This window comes from Anastrepha obliqua, chromosome 5 (assembly GCF_027943255.1).
Source record: "Anastrepha obliqua isolate idAnaObli1 chromosome 5, idAnaObli1_1.0, whole genome shotgun sequence".
NCBI lineage: Eukaryota > Metazoa > Arthropoda > Insecta > Diptera > Tephritidae > Anastrepha > Anastrepha obliqua.
Genome location: NC_072896.1, coordinates 90786249 through 90810983, shown reverse-complemented (window position 1 = coordinate 90810983; position 24735 = coordinate 90786249). Strand labels below are relative to the sequence as shown.

Below are 24735 nucleotides of genomic sequence, written 5' to 3'. Positions count from 1 at the left end.
CTTTGGCGCCAACTTTGACAACTTTCTTATTTACAATTTATTATTTTGCACTAATTGAGAGGAAATTTCGCAATTTACCATAATTTAAAATCGCGCCATCCACTAGTTAGTTAATTTTCGTATTTGCGACTTTCCGATTTTGTGTGAATGTAAAATTTGTAAAATGCCAATTTAGATTTTAGATTTAAACCTAATAACTTAAAATAACAAAAACATTAACCATAAATCAACAAAAGCTACGAAATGGATCAATACCCGGACGAGGAAGAAGAATTCGAGCTTCGTTATCAGGAGGAGCTAGAAATGTTAGATGAATTACCGCCTGAAAGAGAAGGTTAGTATCATTACACCAAAAAGAAAATAAACAAATATTTCGCCCGTAATTACAGCACTCTTTGCACCGTCCACCTCAAATAACTCGAGCAAAATTATTAATTCTGTCAACAGAATCGATACCATAGATTCACCACAATTGTCACAAATCTCCACCGGCATGGGGACCAGCAGCGTAAGTGGTGTAGTTAACCGGCGTCTATTTGGTACACCCAAAGGGCCACATGAGCGCATTTCGTCAACGCCACTTGCTAAAGATAAACAGCGTGAGCTGCTGGCGCCTATAGAAGAAGTAGTGAATTTGACGCCATTGCCAGAGTGTGAGCCATTGGAAGAATATAACGAACTTGCCGTCGAATATCAAGGCGTAGGTTTGCGCAACAAACGACGCCTAGAACGTGACCTCTTTGGCGATATAGATGACTTATATCAAAATGAAACCTACGAAGATCCAATTGCAAAAAAGGCACGCACCGAGGAAGAGCGTGATCTCGAATTGATTGCAAAGATATTGGAAACGCGCCGGCGCTTGCAGGAATGCAATAAAGCAGTGCGAAAAGACGATTTGTCACGATTGAGAGCGTTGCATGACTTCAAAATGCGCAACTTGTCATACACCGTGCCACAGTGGCCATTCCAGGTTATTCAACGCGGGGAACATGAGCGTATTTTCGTGCGCTTTCATTCGGAGGAGTATGAGACGCGTGCATTAGAGGATGTGCGTGCTCTACCGCAATACGATGGTCTGCTGGGGGAGAACAAACAACGTATATGGGCCGAGGCAAATGAAATTGTAAGTAGACTTGGAGGGGAAATACCTAAAAGTGTAGAGTTTATTAATCCACATTTTTGTTTATGCAGGTGCTAAAGCGCACAACCACTCCCTCGCAACAACAACTGCAAGAGGCGCAGCCACAAGCAGCCAGCGCAGGCGCGAGCTCATCAGCATCAAGCGAAGGGCAGTCAAATCAGGATGAAAAGCTGTGGGTGGAAAAGTACAAACCGCGCAAATATATTGACCTGCTTTCAGATGAGGCAACAAATCGCAGTTTATTGTATTGGCTTAAAATGTGGGACAAAGTAGTATTTGGCAGGTTGGTTTTCATAAAATTGGTTACAGCGCGCCAAAATAATTTTGTCTAGTTCTAACGGCTGTCGCTTCAACCTAACCCAACTTTTTCGTGATTAACCCTCATTTCCATTTACAGGGAATTCAAAAAGAAAGATGAGCATAACGCGAATAGCAGCGGCGGCAGCAATTTGAATACTTTCAATAAACGCACAGGGAAATTCGAGACGAACGGTGGTTGGCGTAAGAAAAAATTCCAACAATTATTGGATACGAATTTGGATGAGCACGGACGCCCAATGCAAAAAGTCGCCTTACTTTGTGGTCCGCCTGGTCTCGGTAAAACCACGCTTGCGCACACCATTGCGCGCCACGCTGGATACGAGGTGCGGGAAATAAATGCATCCGACGATCGTAGTCCAGAAGCCTTCAAGCAAGCGCTGGAGAATGGCACCCAAATGTCATCGGTATTAAACGAAAACCGACGCCCAAATTGTATTGTACTTGGTGGGTGATCTAAAATTTTTTCTAATCTTCTAAATTAGTTTTATAATTTGGTTGAAATACAAATTTCAGATGAAATCGATGGTGCACCGCGCCAGTCGATCGAATTTCTCGTTAAATTTGTAAGCGACAATTTAGTGAACAAAGCCAAAGCTAAAGGCAAAACAAAACCAGAGCGCAACATTCTCAAGCGACCAATCATTTGTATATGCAATGATATTTATGAGCCAGCGCTGCGACCGTTACGCCAAATAGCATTTGTTGTAACATTTCCACCAATTGAGACGACACGGCTAACCGAACGGTGGGTTACTTAAGGGGTTAGGTGGGTTTCAAAAGCTCAAAATAGGTACATTTTTATGAATTTTTTTTTTATTTAATCAACAGAATATTTCACCCCATCAATTTAACACATAAAAGATACATATTTTATAAGTAGTTTGTGAAATTTTCATTGAAAAATTTTGAAAATTAAGGCGTGGACACGTCGTCTCCTATGACCCCTCAAAAAAAAGTTCTCTCGGCGTAGTCAGGATAACTCATGACAGATTCATCTGAAATTCAAAAACAAAAAATTTTCTGTTAGTAGATATTTCAAACTCGTGCTTGGACGAAGGGAAAAAAAAACAAAAATTAGATTTTTGGCGGCGTTGAAAACAAAAAACCCTTATTTTGAGTAGAATTTGCACCCTTCATGCCCTTGAAAAATTACTTGGAATAGAAAAAAAAAAAATTCCTTCGTTCAAGCACGAGATAATGTTATTTTGAAGAAGTGTGCAAAATTTGAAAGAGATCGGTTCATAAGTTTTCGAGAAATCGTGACTACCGACTTAAAAAATCGAGTTCTGAGATAAACGCGTTTAAAAACGAAACGCTGCACTGACATGGCCTGATGGGCGGAACTTCTGAAGGGTCTATCTCGTAGAATTTTACTCGGATCAATTTGAAATTTTAGGAGAATATTTTAAACATATTATACTATTTAATAAGACAAAAAAAAATCGATTTTTTGAAATTTTCAAACCCACCTAACCCCTTAACAACCAAAACAAAAAAAAAAAAAAGAAGAAAAGTTGATAAATTTTATACTTTCCATAGGCTGCTGCAAATAGCGCAAAGGGAGCGTATGAAAACTGATTTTAGTGCATTGTATGCCATGTCGGAAAAATCGGGAAACGATGTACGCTGCTGTATATCAACGTTACAGTTCTTCAAGTAAGCGCAAAAATCTATACTTTATGTGTGTGCGCAAACATCATTCATAAATATTTTTTCCAGTGCACAGAAAAAGGCACTGGCGCTACAGGATGTGCTGAATGCCAATTTGGGTCAAAAAGACCGTCAGCAAGGCTTGTTCGATGTCTGGGGCGCAGTGTTTAGGGTAAATTTCAAGTATTTTATGATTTGCTATTTGCATTAACTCTGTCCTCTACTCCAACGCTTAGATACAACGCCCACGCAAGCAGCTGGGGAAATCCGAACAGAACGACAATGCAGAGGATATTCAAATCACAATGACAGACATGTCGACTAGCACGCGCGTGCGCAATGTGCTTGAAGTGGTTCATGGTGGTGGAGATTATGAGCGGTAATAGTGTTTTTTGGGATTCACCATGCGGCTGTATTGAAACCCAAATTACCCTCATTTCATATTTTAGGCTCACGCAGGGTGTTTTTGAAAATTATTTACACCAGAAAATGCCCGATCCCAATTTGACTGCAGTCGTCGAGGCAACAAAGTGGTTTAGTTTCACCGATGCAGTGCAACATCAAATCAATCATCTGCAGAATTATACCGTTTATCCTTATTTACAGTTTGGTTTTGTCGTATGGCATTTGCTGTTTGCCACGCTCGCTTGGCCGAAAATAAACTTTCCAACAAAAGGTTTTGAGGTAAGGGGCATGCATTTTTTTACATACATAATTTTTATTACTTTATGAAGGATATATTATTTGAGTATATCCCTGGAGTGGCCGTACAACAATAGATGAAGAACCTGCAATCAAGAAGAATCTAATGAAACAGTCTTGCACTATCTGTATGAGTGTCCAAGTCTAGGTGCTTTACTACATAGAATGATAGGGGGATTCTCCATGGTCGACTTGAAAGAAACTGCAGAAAGGAAAATAGCCTACATACGCAGATTCGTAGTCAAATCAAGATGGATGTAGTTGTTCTATAAGTGGTGTATCAAAATGGGATGTTGTTGTTGTAACAGCATAAAAAATTCCCCATACTTACATACGGGGAATGCTGCTGGAGTGACAGTCCTTGGCCGGATATAAATCCGGGTCGTTTCGATAACGTTGTGGAAACGTATCAAAATGGGATATTTTCTGCTAATTGGGTATGGGCTATGTCACTCAGACAACACCTCCACCACCAGGTGATTGTTGTTTTATCACAGGGTTGTTGTATGTTGTGTTTGTTGTAGCAGCATAAACATTCCCCATACATATACGGGGAATGCTGCTGAAGTGTCAGTCTTTGGTCGGATATAAATCCTGGTCGTTCCGGTTACGTAGAATCGACTGTCGTGGGAATGTGTTTTTCGGTGTCTCTACTTCTGCTTTCGGCGTTGCTGTTGTTGTTGTAGCAGTAATACAAGCCCCGTCAGTATAGAGTATATCACCGGTCGTCTTCGTCTGGCTCATCTTAAGGTAGACCCAGGAAACATGCTGTTTCGAGAGGTTGTATCCAACGGGAGAGGGGTGTTAGTTGAGTAGGTTTTAAGGGGCATGTGAAAAGGTGGTTAGTATCGTGCGGGATGCCTTCATATGCCGGACATATGTTTGGTATGTCGGGCTCAATTGTGGATAAGTAGGAGTTTATCCTGCTACAATATTCAGAACGTAATTATGCCAGTGTTACGCGGGTCTCACGGGAAAGCTGGAGCTCTTCATCTGCTGTAGGTGGTGGTTGGACTCCGATTACGGCATTCGGTGGACGGGTGCTTAAGAAGGTGGTAACGGTCTCCCGGTTAATGCCGTTTAATGTCTGTCTGAACACTGTCGGGTCCAGTAGATGTCGGTTAGTTTTGTCCTGGATCTCGGCGGCGTAGTTTAATAGGTGTCTCCTGATGTGCCTGGGAGGCTGCTCTGGCCCAAGCAGGTGTTTGCAAGGGTGAAATCTGCGGTAGTACTCTAACATGAACTGCTTGCTGAGCAGTTTGTTGTGCTCCATTACAGGGAGCATCTGTGCCTCATTGTGAAGGTGTTGAAGGGGGGACATCAGGAGACAATCCGCCGCTGTCCGAATGGCAGTGTTTTGGCATGTCTGAAGCTTTATCCACTGCGTGTCACTGGGTCCAGGCGACCAGACAGACGCAGCACAGTTTAGAACCAGCCGGCCAATTGCCTTAAATGTCGATAGCAACAATTCTTTCACTTTGCCCCAAGTGCTGCCGGCAAGCGATTTGAGGACTTTAGTGGCAATTGCGGTTGTGTGCGCAGAGAAGGAAAGCAAGCTGTCCAATGTTACACCCACAATTTTGGAATTATATTCAGTCGGAATTGGTGTGTCATCGACTTTTACCTTGAGAGGCAGTTTAACCTCCTTTGTCCAGCTGATAAAAAGGGTCGCAGTGGACCTAGTGGGGGAAAGTTGGAGATTCCTGCAAGTGAACAAGCGAGAAAGGTCGGTGAGGTAGATGTTCACTTTGGAGCACAGGCCATCGTTGTCATTGCCCCGTTGTCACCCTGCGGAACACCTTGCTTGATCTTCCTCCATCTTAGGTTTGATCTTGAAAAATCACTGACGACCGCTGCTTTCGGCGTCCCTCTGTCTCTCGTTCTTTTCACAAGTGCCAACACACCCATGTAATTTGTGCTGCATCCGATTACAGTGTGACTCTTTAGTCTGCGTTTTCTCTTCGCTGTGCCGCAGCACTGCTCATTGGTCCAGTCTTGGTTGCTAATTCCGTAAAATTCAACGACATTTGTTCTCCCATGCTCTCAGCCTTTATTCATCTCAGCGATGTCCATCTCAATTGCATCCTTCGAAACATACAAACACTTGCCAATCTACTTAAAATCATTGAAAACCTGCCGAGCGCTATGAATTATGCAAACTTCATTACGCTTTACTGAGTTTTATACAAAATTGCCATATTCAAGCAGGTCATACGAGCCTTCTAACACAACAACTACAACAAACACCGACTGTTTTTGTTTTTTTTGTTTTGTTTTTTGTCCTCTGCTGTTAAAACGCCTGCCAATGCAGCCATGAATAATCATGCAATCAGGAAATAAGTAATTTTTATTATACACTCTAAATGTAATCACGATATTAATAACGGTTTTGAGTGAGTGAGTATCTTTTATGCTGAATGGCCATAGCCTGGAGGCGAAATAGCCCAACAAACGCTGCATATCTTTTCAACTCAAAGGAATGCATACAGAGAATGATGGAAAAAACTTGTGCAAATGTAATGAATAAGTGCAACATCAAGCATTTAACCTTTTATCTACCCACCAGTGCCTGGGCCGTTGTTTACCTACTTATCTGTACTTGAACAATTCGCTTTAGAAATGCAAAGTGTTTGAAGCTTACGAGTTAATTTCATATTCATGCAGTCAGTGGAAGCATACAAAGGTAAAAGTGTGTGTGTGTATGTGTATGTATATATGTATGGATGTACGTATTCAACCGCTCGGCGATCTAAACAGCGCCTAGAAGCTTTTCCATCATTAAAACTGCCCAACCAGGTGGCATTTATAGGCAATAGCCTTCCACTCGTCTACTTCGTTGTGCTGCATGCCACATAAGCAAATAAAAAATGTATTTGGCAATTAACAAAATTGCGCTCGCTACGCCACCACAACGGTAATATACGAGTATGTATGTATGTATGTATATGTGCGGGTGAAACACTATTTTTGAACCTACTTTAAATTGCACTTTGCAGGCGCTATTAATTTTTCTCTTTTATGCCATTTATTTTCTTTATTCTCCACTTACTTACATCCTAACTTTCATATTCAAGCTTTATGTGTTTTTTGCTTTTGTTGTTGTAATTTTTGTTATTTCTCTTTATTTGCAGTTCCGACAGAAAAGCACCACACAAAGCAACATATTTCAAGCTTTTCGCAAGGGTATCTCGACGGGTATGAATGGTCTCGGGCAGGGTCACGCCATTCTAATGGACACTGTGCCATTACTGAAGCGCATACTTTCGCCACAATTTCGCTCGGTGGCTGTACAATTGCTGTCTCAAAGGTAGGTCCGAAGTGAGTAAGTAAGTGTCCATAATTGGCGCAGAAGGCGCTAGCAACTATTGAGAATTTGTCCGCGGTAGTGCTAAGTAGTACCGAATTTTTTTCTGAAAAATATTTGCCTCTTAATTTATTGTCTATTTGTATTCAGAGAACGCGGTGATCTCTATCATACCGTTACTGTTATGGCCGATCTTGGATTGACGTATACGCAAGTGAAATCAGCGGAGGGCTCGTATGTCTTTCAGATGGAGCCCGATCTGGACGCTTTGGCGCAATTTCCGGGTAGGTATTACACTGTGCAACAAATCTGTATTCTTGTTTTTATTTAATTTTAATATTTTTTAAGGAAATATACATAGTTCTTTCTCTTAAAAGATCATTTAAATCCACGTTTCAGACTATGTGCAAATTAAATTTTTTTTTTTTTAATATTGATACAAAAATTAAATATATATATATTAGGGTGGTCCAAAAATGCATGGGAAAAAATTTATATTAAAATTTTTATGCTGCCGCCCCCCATAATGGTAAAGAATGAAAAATAAAAAGACCCGTATTTTTTTTTTTTTAATCAGACCATATTTAATGGTGCCGCCGGGGCTTTGAAATATCCCATGTATTTTGCATGGGAAAAAAATACTTTTTCGTAGATTTCATGTAAAAACCTGGAAAATGAATATATTTTATCCGGATAACTCAGTTTCTCTTCATAATTGGTCAGGGAATAACAACCAATTATGAAATAATTAATTTTTTTTGTATTAACTATTTTTTATAGAACCCCAAAACGATTTTTTCTTAGATTTTCGTTTTATGGGGGCTTTTTGGGGTTCTATAAAAAATAGTTAATACAAAAAAAATTAATTATTTCATAATTGGTTGTTATTCCCTGACCAATTATGAAGAGAAACTGAGTTATCCAGGCAGCATACAAATTTTTTTTGGACCACCCTAATATATATGTATATATAAAACCAAAAAAACATTAAAAAAAATATATAGAAAAACATAAAAAAAATTTAAATAAAAAAAAATTAAAATAAAAAAAAATTAAAAAAAAAAATTAATATTAAAAAAAAAAAAATAAAAAAACAATTTTATAAAAATTAAAGCAAATAACTAATATAAAAATATTAAATTGTTTATATTATATTTAAAAAAAATTAAAAAAAGGAAAAAAAAATATAAAACTAAAAAAAAAATATAAAAATAAACAAAAAACTAAAAAAAATATTAAATTTTGTATACAGTGCACTCGCGGTAACTCGAATAGCCGCTAAGTCGAACGACGTGCTAACTCGAACACATTTTTTCCCCTATTGACTTCTTTGTAACTCGAACAATAAAAAAGCGCTATAACTCGAACAAAAAAACAAATTTATTTGTACACACATTCTTTTCAAACATGTACATTTTGTACATAGATACATATGTATGTAATAGTATATGTATATAAATTATATGTATACTATTGTATTGTCCATATGAATATTTCGGCGTTAATATCCCGTTAGTTTTCTGGGAACAACATCTTGCATTGACCAAATTGCTTTAAATTTGTCATTTGTAGTGTATCAGTGCACGTGAGTAATGGATCGTAAAAGGTTGAAGTGTTTAACATTAAAAGAGAGGGCTGAAGTCCTTAACAAAATTAAACGTGGACGTAGTGTTACTTCTCTAGCGAAGGAATATGGGGTAGCCAAATCCACCATAAGTCTTATAAAAAAGAAAGATAAGGCAATTTATGGCTTGCACTAACGCTACCGGCAACCATAAGATTAAACTTTTCGTTATTGACAAAGCAAGAAATCCTCGTGTTTTCAAAAATTTTAACTGTCCGGTGGAGTACAAAAATTCCAAATCAGCCTGGATGACTTCGGCGATTTTCAAAGACTGGTTTCATAATTCGTTCGTGCCGCAGGTAAAATCCAGATTCATTAAAACAATTTTTTTAACCAAGTTAAATGACTTTAATATTTAGGTAAGAAAATATTTGAAAGATGGGGGACTACCGGAGAAGGCTCTTCTTCTAATTGATAATGCCCAATCACATCCCAACGAAATCGAATTAAAGTCCGAGGATGGTTTAATTTTAACTATGTTTATGCCGCCGAATGCGACACCATTGATCCAGCCAATGGACCAAAATGTAATTCGTGTAACGAAACTATACTACAGAAATTTTCTACTGGCTTCCATTTTCAACAATCGATCGAAAAATCGATATCGATGACTGTTTTTTTAACATAGCACACTCAATTGATAAGTCGAACAAATTCGATAAATCGAACAGCGCCTGTTTTAATTAGTTCGAGTTATCGCGAGTGCACTGTATTATATTAAAAAAAAAAAACAAAAAAAAATATACATATATAAAATTGAAAAAACTAAAAAAAAATTAAATATAAAAATTAAAAACTAAACAAAAAAATATTAAATGTTTTATATTATATTTAAAATTAAAAACTAAAAAATAAATAAAAAAATATTAAATATATCATATTTAAATGAAAACTAAAAAAAAATTAAAATTAAAAAAAATATATAAAAATTAAAAAAAGAACTAAAAATATATAATATTTTGTATATAATATATTATTAAAAAAAATTTAAAAAATAAAAAAATTTAACATTTTTTCTTTTAATTTTTATTATAATTTAAAATTTTTAATCAGAAGTTTTGGAAAAATTTCGAATACTCGACATTTGTTAATGCAGAATAAAACACCCAACACCATCAGCTAAAAAAGTTATTAGAAATCAACGCGATTTTTGAACCATTTCAAACTTGCACTTTATTATACCTACCAAAATTCAGTCGGCTATAGCTCTGCCGTAAGTTTTCCTAAAATTATGATTAAAAAATTTAAAATTTTGAATAAAATTTGTTCAATTTTTTTTATTTATACGAAGTTTGAAGCCTGTATTTATATGAGTTTTGTAGGAAAAAAATTATTAAAAATAAATGAGAAACAAATAAATTATCAAAACTTGTTGTTGTTGTTGTTGTTGTTAAAGCAGTTCATCAATCCCTGTCAGTAAAGAGCAGTCACCGGTCGTCATCGTCTATCACGTCTAACGGTAGGCCCAGGAAACATGCTGGTTTCGACGGGTTGGGTCCAGAGCAAGAGGGATTTCAATGAAAAACAGCATCGAAAATATTCTCATTTTAAAATATAAAAAGTCATAATTATTTTTTAAAGACTTATTATTTCCAGAAGCCTGCGAGATAACGAAAAGAAAACATGTAAAAATTAGATTCTTTATATTTTTATTCAAAATACGGCTCTTAGCAATTTTATTTAAAAAATTATGTCATTTAAAAGTCCACCTCTACTGGTAATATCCGTCACAGGGTCGATTCGTGAATGCTTAATTCCTGAAAACGTCGAGGTACCGACGTCAATTTTTTGGTCTGCCAGTCCTTTTTCTATCCTCGATAGAACCAGTTTCTTGAAATTTTTTCATCTACCTTTGAATTGTCGACTGATTCGGCCAATTATTTCCATCAAAACAATCACGAATTTTGCGATATGTTGTTCTTAAAAATCGACCATTTTCATAATAAGTTTCAATAATTTCAACGCCTTGTTCTATCGTGTAAAATTGTACATCTGTTTACTTGACAAACGTCAAAGTGACAAAAAAGTCGGAATCGTCTAGAAGTTATTCTAAGAAGCTAATGCCGTCTCTAAATACTGTAGTCTAACGAAATCTCCTTTATTTGTTATATTAGTCTTATTTATTATTAGTTTTGTGCTCTATTAATATTTCGTTCCCCTTTTGCAGGTTATCCTGGTATTTCATTGAACTACTTCAGCCGGCAGTTGGTGGCACGTGAAGTGGAATTGGAACGCATAAGGCGCTCAACGCCACGTTTAGGCACTGAAACGAGTAGCAAGCCACGCTCTGCCAACGCTGCTGCTCCTGCTGCTGCTGGGAAAGACGCTGTGAAAAAAGTACCTAATCATTTGCAACGTCTAAAGGCCAAGCAAATCGATACTAAAAATGCAAATGCGAAGAAAGATGTAAGTATTCAGTAAGAGAGGATGTGGATGGAGAGGAGTAGAGGAGTAGTTGTAGTCAATCACATTATGTTCTCATACATACTAAGCCATCATCTCGCTTATGCATCTGACTCTAACCGTTATTTTTAACTATCTACTTTATATGCGCAGCAGCAAAATTCATAGCACAAACGAAGGGTTGTTCATTAAGCCGAACGCTGCTTAGCATTTGCATGCCAAATACTCGGTTTCTTGTCAGAAGAGAAGCGTTGAAATGCATTTTGCATGCAATATGCGAATTTGTAAATGAAGAATTCTTCCTTCGATTACTGAGAAATGTAGGTAAAGCCATTTGAAATTGAACAGAAGATGGATTAAGTGCAATTAAAACAGAGTAGCAAAATTAGGCGTTGAATGGGAGGCGAAGTAGAATGTAAACATTCGATATGGAAACATCGAAATTGGATTAATTTTTAATACAAAATAAAATAAATAGGAATTTGAATTATGGGCGGTGGCTAACATGGTTGTTGTTATTGTAGTAGTCTTAACATTCCCCATACATGAACGGGAAATGCTGGTGGAGTGACAGTCCTTAGCCGGATATAAAACCGATAGCCGTGGAGTCTGGAACAACAACAACCCCTACGAATAACTTTTAATTTGCCGGTATTTGCTGGAATTTTCATAGATTGGAGATTTATTTCAATTAGCCCACTTCACAAGGGTGGTAGTAAGAGTGATCTTTTTAATTACCTACTGTGTCGACACTCTCTGAGAGCATCATTAAAGATAAAATGTATTTTCTGATTTCGCTTTGTTCCTAATCGATATACAGTTTCGAATTTTGCTGTTTTTAGTCATGGGTTTTATCCACTACTTTTCTACTCGGTGGGTTTCTGGTTGATTGCGTTTATATGCTTTTGAGAATGTCTCGTATTATTTCCTCATTTTTAAGTTATCTTGTATGGATTTTCATTCTGTGTTTCTAAATTCGGTTAAGGGGTAACACCACTGTAGAAATTTCAAAAAATTGATTTTTTTTTATAAGCTTAAAAAATTCTTTGAACCTTTTAAAATACAGAACAAAAAGTTTTATACGTTACCGAAGTCTATTTCATAAGTATTTTAAGCGTTTAACCAAGCGTTAGTGACTGCTACCTAACGACTTCTCCAAATTTCCAAACTTTAAACGCGTTTTTCTCAAAACACGTTTTCTGAAATTGGCACGCAGCATAACTCAAACAATTTTAAATATTTTTAATCAGGTTTTTCACTACGTCTGTATAATAACCTTCTTAAGAGAAGAGCGTAGGGGATTTTCGATAGATTAATTTAAACGATTGTTATAATTATTTAAGTGCCGTTTTTTTAGTCCAAAATAGAGTTTTTTCCTTCAAATGCTTGCTAATTCCACAAAAATAAATATTTTTTAAATCCCCTACGTGTTTCTCTAGCTATTCTTATCTAGATTAAGAAAAAAAAATGTTTCTTTGTTCTAGATTAAAATTTGCACCCTCTGTGCTGCGTGCCGCGGAGCTCCTTCAAGAGAAACTAACATACATTACAAAAATTTCTCCAATGCCGCCATTTTGTAAAATTTTTCGATCAAACTTTGTAGTTTTGTATTTTAGTATATAAGTAATAACTTCCCAAATCAGAGTGATTGTTTCCCCTTTCCTTCTATACAAAAAAATTCTTTAAAAATCGTGTTTATTTTACGCGTGTACAGTGGTGTTACCCCTTAAGTCGTCGAAATTATGTAAAGGAAATTGCGTTGGAACAATTTAAGGCATTTCTTCTGAACATTTCTTTGCCTCTTCTAGCTTTCCCTAAGGGAGTTTACTAGGACCGCTATTTTTATAATTTTTTTTTTTTGTATTTTATAAATGACAAAAGTAGCTGCTTTCGTTTTGCCAAATTTTCGATCTATGCTGTTGATTTAAAAGTATTTTTCAAAATTTCGAAACCAGATGACGCACTCAAGCTTCAAAATGACTTGACACCCTGGAACTATGGTGTGTTAGTTCTCGGCTTTCTTTAAACATCAAAAGAATTTTGGAAAGAATTAATTTCAATCAAGCACAGCGTAATCTTCGTAGCTCTTTACCTTAGATTAGATTAGGTTAGGTTGGCATGGTTGCCCAGGGAGTGAGCACACTTGGACGATGAAGGATTCGTCCTTTGTGATACCATTGTCAAGGAAGTGAGGTGAAGGGAAGGACCGATGAGGTGCAGGGGGAGGGCGGGGAGAGGTGGTGATGAAATGATTAGGAGCGTGCGGATTATGAACGATGACAATGTTTGCTTTGTGCTGCTGATGAAACTCATCAGATTTTTAATGTCAGCGCCAGCTATATCAGCAGGCGTGGCAAAGAAGTAAGAGCCAAGATGCCTGAGGAGAAGGTGCTGAGATGATTCCACCCCATCCTCCATACATCCAGCACAAAAAGGACTCGAGGTGATTCCAAGTCTCACAGCATGCACAGCTCTTTACCTTCCTATGGTGCTAAATGTAAAATGGAGTATTCGCGCAATGCTCCTCTTTTTCGAACCTTAAGTGAATTTAATCCAATTTCGGGTTTTATCCAACTAGATTTTTCTTCTCCGATAAGGGTCTTTTTAATTACTTTATGTTCTACTTTTTTAGGTATTTAAATCTTGGTAGATATTTAGATATAAATAAAATAATTAAAAAGAACATTCTCAACCGAGGCTAAATTAACAGCTTCCCAGACTCGCGATCCGTAATTATTCTTATCTGAGACCAACAATTCGCCATTTCAGTCGAAGAAATAGTGCATTTTGTAGTTCTAACGACCAGGTACTGCCATTGCAGTAGTACTTCTGGAATGCTCAAGTTGAATGTCTAATGCTGGTATAACAAAGGCAACAACAACAAAAACAACAATAATGGTTAAGGAGCTCGAATTGTGTAAAAAAGTTTCACTCCTGTTGCATCGGAAATCCCATAATTGTCGGGCAGATATCCCTCCAGAAACAACTTTATAAAGGGTGATCAAATTAGAGGTATCGGATTTTAAATTGAAATAATTGAAATAAAAAACGAAAATTCAAGTTGATTGGGCAATCTTTTTTATTTTTGTGTATAACCATTCAAGACATTTACCATATATTTTTTTTAGGTAATCCCTTTCAAATGTTGGCCACAACGGCGTCGTAATTCGGCTATTCGTAACCACCAATTTCGGATGACTCGCTAGAGGACTTCGATCGGTATCTCGTGAATAACTTTAGTAATATTGGCTTCCATTGCCTCAATCGAAGTTGGTTTATCCACAAAGCATTTAGACTTTACAAACCGGCCACAAATGAAAGTCTAAAGGTGTGATATCACACGATCTTGGTGGCCAATCCACTGGTCCGAGACGAGAGCTAAATTGTTCACCGAAACGACGACGCAGTAAATCTATTGCTTCACGGGCTGTATGGCAAGTAGCGCCGTCTGCCGTCTTGTTGGAAGCAAATGTTGAGGAGATGACGTGCTTTAATTTCCGGTATCAAAAAGTCAAAGTTTATCAATGCGCGATAGTGTTCGCCATTCACTGTTACATTGGCGGCAGTCTCGTTTTTGAAAAAATATGGACCGATGATTCCTCCAGCCTATAGGCCGCACCAAACGGTTGTTTTCAATGGATGTGATGACTGTTCTTGAATGGTTTCAGGTTGCTCTTCAGCCCAAATACGACAATTTTGCTTATTGACGCAGCCATTAAACCAAAAATGGGCCTCTTCGCTAAGCACTCATGGTTGGCCTGAGCGCGTGATGAACAATTTTTACATCGTCGATTTTCGTAATACAATTTTACGATTTGTAAAAGTTGTTTGGCGGCCGCCGTAGCCGAATGGGTTGGTGCGTGATTACCATTCGGAATTCACAGAGAGAACAATGGTTCGAATCTCGGTAAAACATCAAAATTAAGAAAAACATTTTTCTAATAGCGGTCGCCCCTCGGCAGTCAATGGCAAACCTCCGAGTGTATTTCTGCCATGAAAAAGCTTCTCATAAAAAAATATCTGCCGTTCGGAGTCGGCTTGAAACTGTAGGCCCCTCCATTTGTGGAACATCAACACGCACACCACAAATAGGAGGAGGAGCTCGGCCAAACACCAAAAAAACACCAATTATATAATATATATATATATAAAAGTTGTTGAGGCGTAAGTCCTTCCATGATGAATGTCAATGAATACTGAAAAAATGATGTATTTAATTTGACAATAGTCACGCGTAATCTGTCAAGAAACCTCTATTGGAAAAAGAACCTCCAAACTGATCACCCTTACTAACCATCACCTAACACCTCTCACTCTTTAGGCCAACCTGCTCGAAACACCACGTTTATTGAGCCTACCATTAGTTGACTTTGCTGCCATTTTCCAATTTTAACTGCGCTTTCTTTAGTGATGTTGCTAAAACAACAAAAGCAAGAATTTTTACTACTTCCATGTGCATTTCTCCAGTCAGTCATCCCTTAGTTTCGACACTGCTTTCTACTCCCCGCAGTTCCACATACAATTTTTTTTGCCAGCCACTACAAACTCCATTTCGCTCCTAAGAAAATGTCTGCTGCTCCACCAAAATTTGTATTCACGTGCAAATTCCATAAGGGGATTGCATACAAATGATGCGCCCTAATAAGTGTAAACAGCCAAACAAACAAATATTTATTGTCGTAGCATTGTGCTGTGGTGGCATGCCACAATACCAACAAATATCAAGCATGAGCGGAGCTCTTTTGCCACTTTCAACCAAATGACTTTTGCTACTTCCCCGTAAGTGTTTCTGTGTGTGTGTGTGTGTGCACGCTCACCTTAAGCTTAATAAAAAATTATAGCTTTTTGATCAGTGAATGGCTTGCAATTCGTAACTGTTGAGCGGGGGATTTGCCATTTTTTCGAAATCATTTTATTTTGTGCTCAGAAAATTGTCTTTGCTGCAATGCAATTTGCGCGCTGCCAAGCTGGACAATCAAACAAAGTGAAATTGCAAATGTGTTGTTGGTTTCTTCAAATTGCTTGCATGTAAACATACATACAGATGCACATATACATACATATACACATATACATTCGAGTATACATATACACTATAATCCGCATACAGCTTGTAATTTTATTTATTGTGCATTTACAGGTCATTTCGAAGGATTTCTTTGGGCGCATACAGCACAAGACAGTCGGAGGAGGTCGAGAAGATTGTGAGTGTGAATATTTGTTTAGGAATTGTATTATTAAGTACGGTGAAACCTGGATATAATGAATCACGTTTTACCGAAAGTTCAGTTTTGCAAAATTTTTTCTACACTACAGAAATATTCCGTTGATATTCGTTTGGGGGGAAAAAGAAATTCATTATTTTCTTAGTAGATGGCAGTTGTGAGTCACAGGGTGTTAATAATGGAAGTCAACAAGGAGGAAATTTGGCATATTTTACAGTTTTTCTTTGATAAAGGCAAAAATGCAAGCCAGGCCGCTGAAATTCTGAATGGTGCCGATACAGTAACAACTAATTATGTGCAATTTTGGTTTCGTCGATTCTGTTCAGGCATTTTTGATGTTAAAAATGCACCTCGCACAGAAATAATCGAACTTGACCGGCATGTTAGTAGTCGTAGCATCGCCCAGGAGTTAAAGATCGACCTTAAAACAGTTTTAAACAATTTGCACAAAGCTGGATTCAAAAGTGCCACACCAAGTAACACCAAAAAAACAAAAACATGAGGGATAGAGTTTCCAGCTGCTGAGTCTTGACCAAACAGAATGACATCGACCCATTTCTTAAAGAGATGGGGACTGGGAATGAGAAATAGGTCACGTACGACAATATTGTGCGAAAACGATCGTGGTTAAAGCGTGATGAAGCAGCTCAAATGGTGGCCAAACCAGATGTAACGGCTAGGAAGGTTCTGGTGTATTTGGTGGGACTTGAAAGGAATCATTTATTATGAGTTGTTTCCGTGTGATCAATTCAGATCTCGACTCTGTCAACAACTGGACTGTTTGAAGCTAGCGACTGCCCAGAAACGGCCAGTATTGACCAACAGAAGAGATGTTGTGTTCCATCAGAACAACATAAGGCCACACACGTCTGTAGTGACTCGCCGAAAACTCCAGGAGCTTGATTTGGAAGTTCTAATTCATCCACCTTACAGTGTGGGCTTGGCACCAAGCGATTACCACCTTTTTCTCTCATTGCAAAACTTCCTGAGTGATAAGATTTTGGTATCAAGAGAAGATTGTGAATCTGAGTGAGATCGGTTACTAAAGTTTTTCGCAAATAAGGGCAAAGTCTTCTATGTGAGGGGTATTCTGAAGCTACCTTTAAAAAAAAAAATCTTAAAACTCACACAACTCCATTAATTTTAATTCAATTACAGTCAAATATAGCTCATTCGACGCAAAATTAAATTTACTATAACAGTAGTGTACTAAAAAAAATCCTCAATAAAAAAAAAGTTAAAATTATGTCAAAGTTGAAATAATAGAGAAAAAATAAAAAAATTCCAAATACTTTCGTCTACAGTCTCGTCAGTTGTCATTTCAGAAAAATTGTCAACACACTGTCAAAAAGGCTTGTTTTTGTTCTTTCGAACTAAAAAAACAAATTCCAAATCGGATGGAAATTGGCGAAGTTAGGAGTGATTCTTCACATCAACCTACTGAAAAACGGTTTTATGGCCATAAAACGAGATTTTGGGGGTGTATTGGAAATTTCTCCTATACAATTTTGTTTAGTTTTTCTATAGCCACAAGTTGTGCTAGGTCTCCATAAAAGTATATTTAATTTTTTTTTTGTCACACAGTGTTAATACATAAATTGGCCCGATTCGGACTATCCGAAACATCTTAAATAAAGTTTTGAATTTTACGCCAAAATAATGGATTTCTTTTTCCCCACACAATATGTAACCGCTTAGCGGTCACTTGACAAAGTAACTTTCTTTTCTTGAGTCTTGGTCCATTTTTAATGTTTTTCTTTTTCGCCAAACTTGTATATGCGCATTTATGCCACAAAACTCGTTTCTGTCGTTTCGCGCTTTGGACCCCGATATCGAAAATTCGTAAGTGTTATGGCATAGCCCTTTATAGCTTCAATTAGATTGCTTGCTTTTGTCTAAACTTCAATTTTTTACAGTAGCCGATCATTCAATATTCCTTTCTAATTCCACCAAATATTACTACACTAGGCGAATCTATGAAAGTTGATAGCAGTAGACCGACTAGGTTTTTTTTTTTATTTCGCCGGTACACTCGGATGCCATCACAAAATGAAATAATGAAAAGCCGTTGCACTCGCGCTCAACGTATGCTCCGAACTTCAAATGAATGTCGGCTGTTCAAGGCAGTCCGTCCTTTTTTGCTTTTTATTTTCTATTTTCCTACGTAGTGACATTCCAATGTAAGTTGCATTTATCTTTTCGGGGTTCATATATTTCAATCAAGAGTAAACAAAAATTAATATAATATTTCAATTGAAAAAATTAAAAATTAAATCTACATAAAAATAAGAGTAATTTATATTTTATAATAAAAGATAATTTAAAATTGTTAGCATAGAATACCTTCAAAGCTTTACAAAACATAAAAGGAAACACTAAATCTCGTTGAATGGCCTCGGTTTTTCAGCGCTGCATCACTCTACCTACGTGGCATGCCGTCTATGAGATCCTGACAAAGTTTTAAAGGGATTCCTTTCCATACCTCTTTTACTACCTTCTGTCAATTTCTAGAATTGTTTGGTTTCCGTTCAAAAACATTTTTTTTTATGTCAGGCCGCTAGTTTTCTATGGAGGTATGGTCAGGCTAGCGCATAATCTCAACCTCGTTGAGCCTAAACCATTCCTTTGCGGCTTTGCTGTTATGTTTGGGATCACTATTCTACTGATATTCCTATTCCAGTGGCATAGTTCATATGGAATATGGTAGAACTACCTCGTCTAATGTTTTCACATATGCCCCTTGATCCATGACACCTTCGATCAAATAAATTGGGCCTACTCCGCTACATGAAAAGCTATTCGATACCATGACTTATGCACCGCCAAGTTTGCAGCCGTATTTGTGGTGAATCGGTGATTATGTTCTGGGCACCGAAGATGTCTGGAGCCTGTACTACCAAATAATTTGATTTTGATTTCATCTCACCATAATATATTTCGCCATTTATTCACGGGACAGGGCAAATGCTCTTCTGCACACTGTAAATGGACTTTGAAGGTGGTTCTTTGGCAGTAGCGCTACTTTCCGTGGACTTCTTGGGAATAATTTGTGTTCCACCAAATGTCTACGCACAGTTTTGGCAAATTAAGGTGGTCGCGCATGCTCCTGGGTGATGCAAATGCATTACTTTTCCAGCAACGTATTATATTACGATTGTCTTTAGCGGATATTCAGGTATACCGCTATGGTGCGACATCACTTATATGTTTCACAAAAAAGTTATGCATTTATGTACACATGCCCCACAAAGTCTGCGTTCACCCTACAATAACTTTCTAGTGAATGAAACACACAACCTGATTTTATAATTTTTATAAATTTGTATATATAATTTCAAGATTCCTCACATAAGTTTTTAGATAACGGTGAATAATGGCTGTAACAAGTAAATAAAGCGACCATAAAGCCTGCATTCAGTCTTAAAGTCTAATACAAAAACATGATATGCTATATGCAAAAATTAAATCTAATATTTAGTTGGATATCCACGTTGCTTCAGGACTTCACTCAGCCTATTTGGCATTGAACTTACTTGTTTCTCTGTTTCCTCTGCTGTTATCCTGCAGAATGGACACTCCGCAAAACCTCTTTACTAGTAATCACTTGCTGACAAATTCTTTTTTCCAATAGATTCCACAGATGCTGGATGGGGTTAAGATCTGGGGACTGTGGCGGTGTTTTAAGCTGTTTTGGGGGGTTGTACAAGGGCCAAATCTTAACGATCTCGGCTGTGTGCTTCGGGTCGAAACCAAAATGTTCTTAATAAGCCGAGATTTTCTGCACTTTGCTTTAAATTCCGTTTTAGTATGTTCAAGTATCCCCATTTATCCATCGTCGAATCAATAAATTCTAACTGACCCACCCCATTTGCCGCCATGCAGCCCCAAACCATAACCCCGCCACCTCCGTGCTTAACCGTGCCAACAAGATTTTGCTTTCAAGAGCAGTTCCAGGTTTTCGCCAATCAATTTGACGGCCTTTTATTCCAAATATACAAAATTTACTTTCGTCTGAAAATAATTATTACTTTTTTCCAGAACTCGGGAGGCTTATTTATGTACTCACTAGCAAACTCAATGCGTTTACGTCTGTTCACAAGAGAAATGAATGGCTTTCTTCGGGCGACTCTACCATCGTATCCAGCTTGACGTAGAACTTTTCTGGCAGTTTCAGCGCAAATACTTTTTTTAAATGTTTGATTTATGTTTTCAACTAATTTTGAGGATGTAATCCGGGGGTTAACCTTTGCCAAGTTGATTATAGAACGCTCTTCCCGGGTCGATAATTTTTTCGGACGCCCTGACCCGGGATTAGATGTAAAAATTCCAGTTTGCCGAAAATTTGTTACAACTCGCTGAAGAGAGGAATACGTTCTCCCAATAGATTTTCCAATATTGCGGAAACTTTTTTCGTCTTTCCACATTTTTATAATTATTTTCCTCTCAGAAACCCTTATTTCTTTAAGGGGGGACCCTCATTTATCGGGTAAAAAAAATCGATTTTTTGGAAATAATTTTAATCTATTCTACAACTATTTAAGAATATACTTTCAAAATTTCAAGTCGATATCTGTATTTTTGAAGGAGTGACAAAATTTTTAACAGGACGCGACGGGTGGCCTGATCGCCTGTATCCAAAACTTTAAACGCGTTTTTCTGGAAACATCATTTTTCGATTTTGTGTACACAATTGAGAACGCTGTATTGAACCAATCAGGCTTTACAATAGCTCATTTTAAATATAATTAAATTGTTTTCAATGTGACATTAAGTGTTTTTTTTAAAAAAAAAGATTTTCATATTTTTTTGTAATTTTAAAGTCAATTTTTATGCATGAAAAATCACTTTTAACATAAAACTGGGTAAAAAATATCAATTTCGACATTTTTTTTTTTAATCAAAATGTCACATCGAAGGTATTATCCTAAAGTTTTAAAAAAAATTTGGTTTTTTTATTTCAGAAAAAAATTCAGAGCGCTAGAATGTACACAGATAGAATGAGGTGCCATGGACGAGGTGTATATTTCCATACTTAAAATGTTTTTTTTCTTCTCCGAAAATTTTTGTAGACAGTCAAGACATTTATTAAAGTACTTTATGAATTACAAAACGTTTGAAGTTATTTTACCTGAGAAAAAAATTCCCAAAAATGATGCATTTTTCGACCGTCTAAATGAGGGTCCCCCTTAATTATCTCCTTCCATGTTCTTTAATTATCTCCAGTTATAAATAAAGTGTTCAACTAAGCTTTGTTAACATTCAGTCGAAGTAATGCGCAATCAAAAATTAATATAAACAAGGAAAAATATCTTAAAATTAACGGTATCATTAAAACAAACAGGCTGAACGCAGACTTTTTGGTGCCACATTTACGTGCTGCTGAAACTATTTTCCCGTTATCTAAAAAGTGAAGTGGGGAATCTTGTTTTTTTTTTTTTTTGCCCTTGAAAGCTGGGCATGTAGTGAATAAACAAATTGTAAAGATTTCAATTTAATCATAATATTCTATTTTGTTTTTAATAAATTTAAGAAGGCTATTCGGGTGAACCCAGACTTTGTAGGGCATGTGTACATACATACATTTTTCGTGCCGGCACTCCTACTTTTTTGTGGACGGCTGTAGATGCCCAATTTTGAAGTGTTGAACTTAGATTGGAAATTCACCAAGCTTTGCGCCTTTTTACAAGGATGATAGATTTACCGGTTTGCTATTTAGCTATGGTGAATAAGAAAATTGTCAGAGGAACTTTGGCTGCCACGTCACTTGGGGAATCGGAAGCCGAATTCTGCACGATCATTTCACTTGTATTCACACACTCGCCCAATCAGTCGTTGCTCAGATGACGACGTAATGTCATTGGTTGATTTATTTCTATATCATCAACACAATCTCAGTTTTTGTGTAAACACACCCAAGAGACGTCAGCCTATCAGCTGAATCTGTCAAAATCGCTGAGAGTAGAATATTAGTCTGCTAATTAGCACACCTCGAAAAATATTTTCACCATGCAATGAGGCTTTTATGTACCATTCCAAGCTCGGTAAAACTCTTCCTCTTGTGATTTCATTTCCGGTGGGGATGCCATTACACCCATTAAAACCTCATTCGTTTCGAAATACCTTCAATTGAATGGGTAGAATGGGTAGTTTTTTATACTTTCTTCTAAAAGCGCTTGTTCTAAAATATATATTTTTAAATATGTTTCTTTTTTCAGGTAAAACGGATGCTATTGTTAAAAGTCCAATCTGGTATCGCTACAAGGAGGGTTTCAACAATGCCGTGCGCAAGGATATTCAGATGAATGAACTGCTTTAAAAAGGACAGTTCCGTTGTCCCATAGACATATAAGTGATAAATACCAAGTTTAATATAAATCGCCTAGTACCAAGTAAAAAGTTATTTATAGTTTTTTTTCTAATAAATGCAATACACATCTATTTTTACCTCTGCCGAATCATTTATTTACTTTGCGGGTGACGCAAACATAGTCATCGTTCGTAATCCGCACGCTCCTAACCATCCCATCACCACCTCTCTCCGCCCTCTCCCTGCATCCCATCGGTCTTTCCCTTTCACCTCACCTCCTTCACAATGGCATCACAAAGGACGAATCTTTCTTCGTCCAAGTGTGCTCACTCCCTGGGCAACCATACCAACCTATGTACCTACCTAAAGTAGAATATAGGTTTTAAACTGTACTGCATAAGTGGTGAGCTCAGGATTTGCTCAAAATTAAAATACAAATTCTTTTAATTTTAATGTTTTTTCGTTTTAAAATTTATGTTCTGAAATTAAATCTGGTTGTGTGATTGTGTTAAATTATATGAAATTTAATAAAAATCAATTTTTTTTTGGTTAAAATTTTGTTCATATTCCACAGAATGTCTCCTATTTGCTGTTATTATTATTATTGTTGCTGGAATGGTAGTCCCCAGAAGGGGAGGAGGGGTTGCTTAGTGGGCTCACCACTCGACGTAGTAAGCGACGATCGCTGTAAGTGCGAAGGCATTTTGAACCCTACCTCACCTACCAAAAAAAAAAAAAAAAAAAAAAAACAACCATAGCCGCAGCATTACAGATGTTGTCGATTAGTGACGCCGTAACCATAAACAGCTGATATTGAAGTAAAATTAATGCCAACATTTGCATTATTTGCATCATAAAAACACTGATAATTTTTCACCAAGTCAATTAATTTTTCATCGTTTATTTCTAATATTCAAATTTTTATCGCAAATATCAAAACAAATTAAAGTATTTCACAGCTGCTGATGTTTACGGGAGAAAACTAAAATTCAATAGTTACATAGGACTACGGCTATGATTATGACGTATGGTGCGGCACCTATAATCGTTTTCAGTGATGCCCATATGTTTGATCAGAACAGCTGATTGCATTGGGCACGGTTATGGCTACGGTACGCACCACTAATTGCAGCTTAAATCCGTATCCGTAACGTACAAACCCCAGTCGTGGGAACCTTGGTAACCAGAGGCGTTCAGAAGTGCCCAGCAAGTACCCTACGCCAACAGAGCGGAAGTTAATATTAGTTACTTAGCTGCTGCCTGTAAAATTATTGAGCCTGAGTCTAGGCGCCAGATGGTGGGATGCTTAAAGTGGCGACATCAGTGATTGGTGATTTTTGTAACACATAAAATTGCAATAAAATAAAAAACACCTGGGACCCGGTGGTTCCGGTTTTTTCCGTCCTCGAAGTTTCCAATAAGCGCCAGGCGTACAGAAATAACCAGCAAGCAGCCGCCACCACCTGAGCGGAAGTTAAAAATACCGGTTGCTAGCAGAGACGTTTTATATGTTGCCTATATCTAGGCGCCGGATGTAAAATTCGAATAATGCCGAAAATTTAGTGTGGCATTCAAACTATTACATTATTGTAAATATTCCACCTACATTTCAAGGCAGTATAGTTGAATTTTAAAGCTTTGATGAATACTGCTGAGGCGTGAGCTGGTGCGTTGTCATGATGGAAAAGGAAAATCACTCGACTTCCTCCATTCAAACGAATGCCAAACACAATGCAATATACCAATCTGACTGATATTTGGTGTGTGCTCTTCCAAGATATGCTACAAACTAAACATAACCTCAAAAACACATCTATCTGATTTTTCACGCACTTTTCAAACGATCCTCGATATTTGCTTTAAATTTGTAAAGTTAAATTGACGACGAATTGAAAAATTTTTATGCAGCATTGCTAAAAAATCCATAGTGCCACGTGGAATTTTTCATGGATAACAAAAACAAAAAAAGTATCGATCTGTAAACATTTTATACCAAATGTTCGAAAAAGTACATTTTTCCCATGATAATTTTCAAATCGTTAGCGGCACGGGCAA

The 24735-nt window shown here is 37.1% G+C and overlaps 1 protein-coding gene across 1 annotated transcript; it reads left to right on the top strand.

Moving 5' to 3' along the window:
• On the top strand, positions 1 to 22811 carry LOC129248155 (chromosome transmission fidelity protein 18 homolog). The gene is made up of 14 exons (XM_054887601.1): positions 1 to 334; positions 390 to 1126; positions 1195 to 1427; positions 1542 to 1909; positions 1979 to 2210; positions 3005 to 3121; positions 3185 to 3287; positions 3352 to 3494; positions 3565 to 3799; positions 6949 to 7124; positions 7272 to 7405; positions 10913 to 11151; positions 16289 to 16352; positions 22589 to 22811. The coding sequence occupies exons 1-14, from the start codon at positions 244 to 246 to the stop codon at positions 22687 to 22689; spliced, it is 2973 nt and encodes a 990-aa protein (XP_054743576.1). The 5' UTR covers positions 1 to 243; the 3' UTR covers positions 22690 to 22811.
• The last annotated feature ends 1924 nt before the right edge of the window (positions 22812 to 24735 follow it).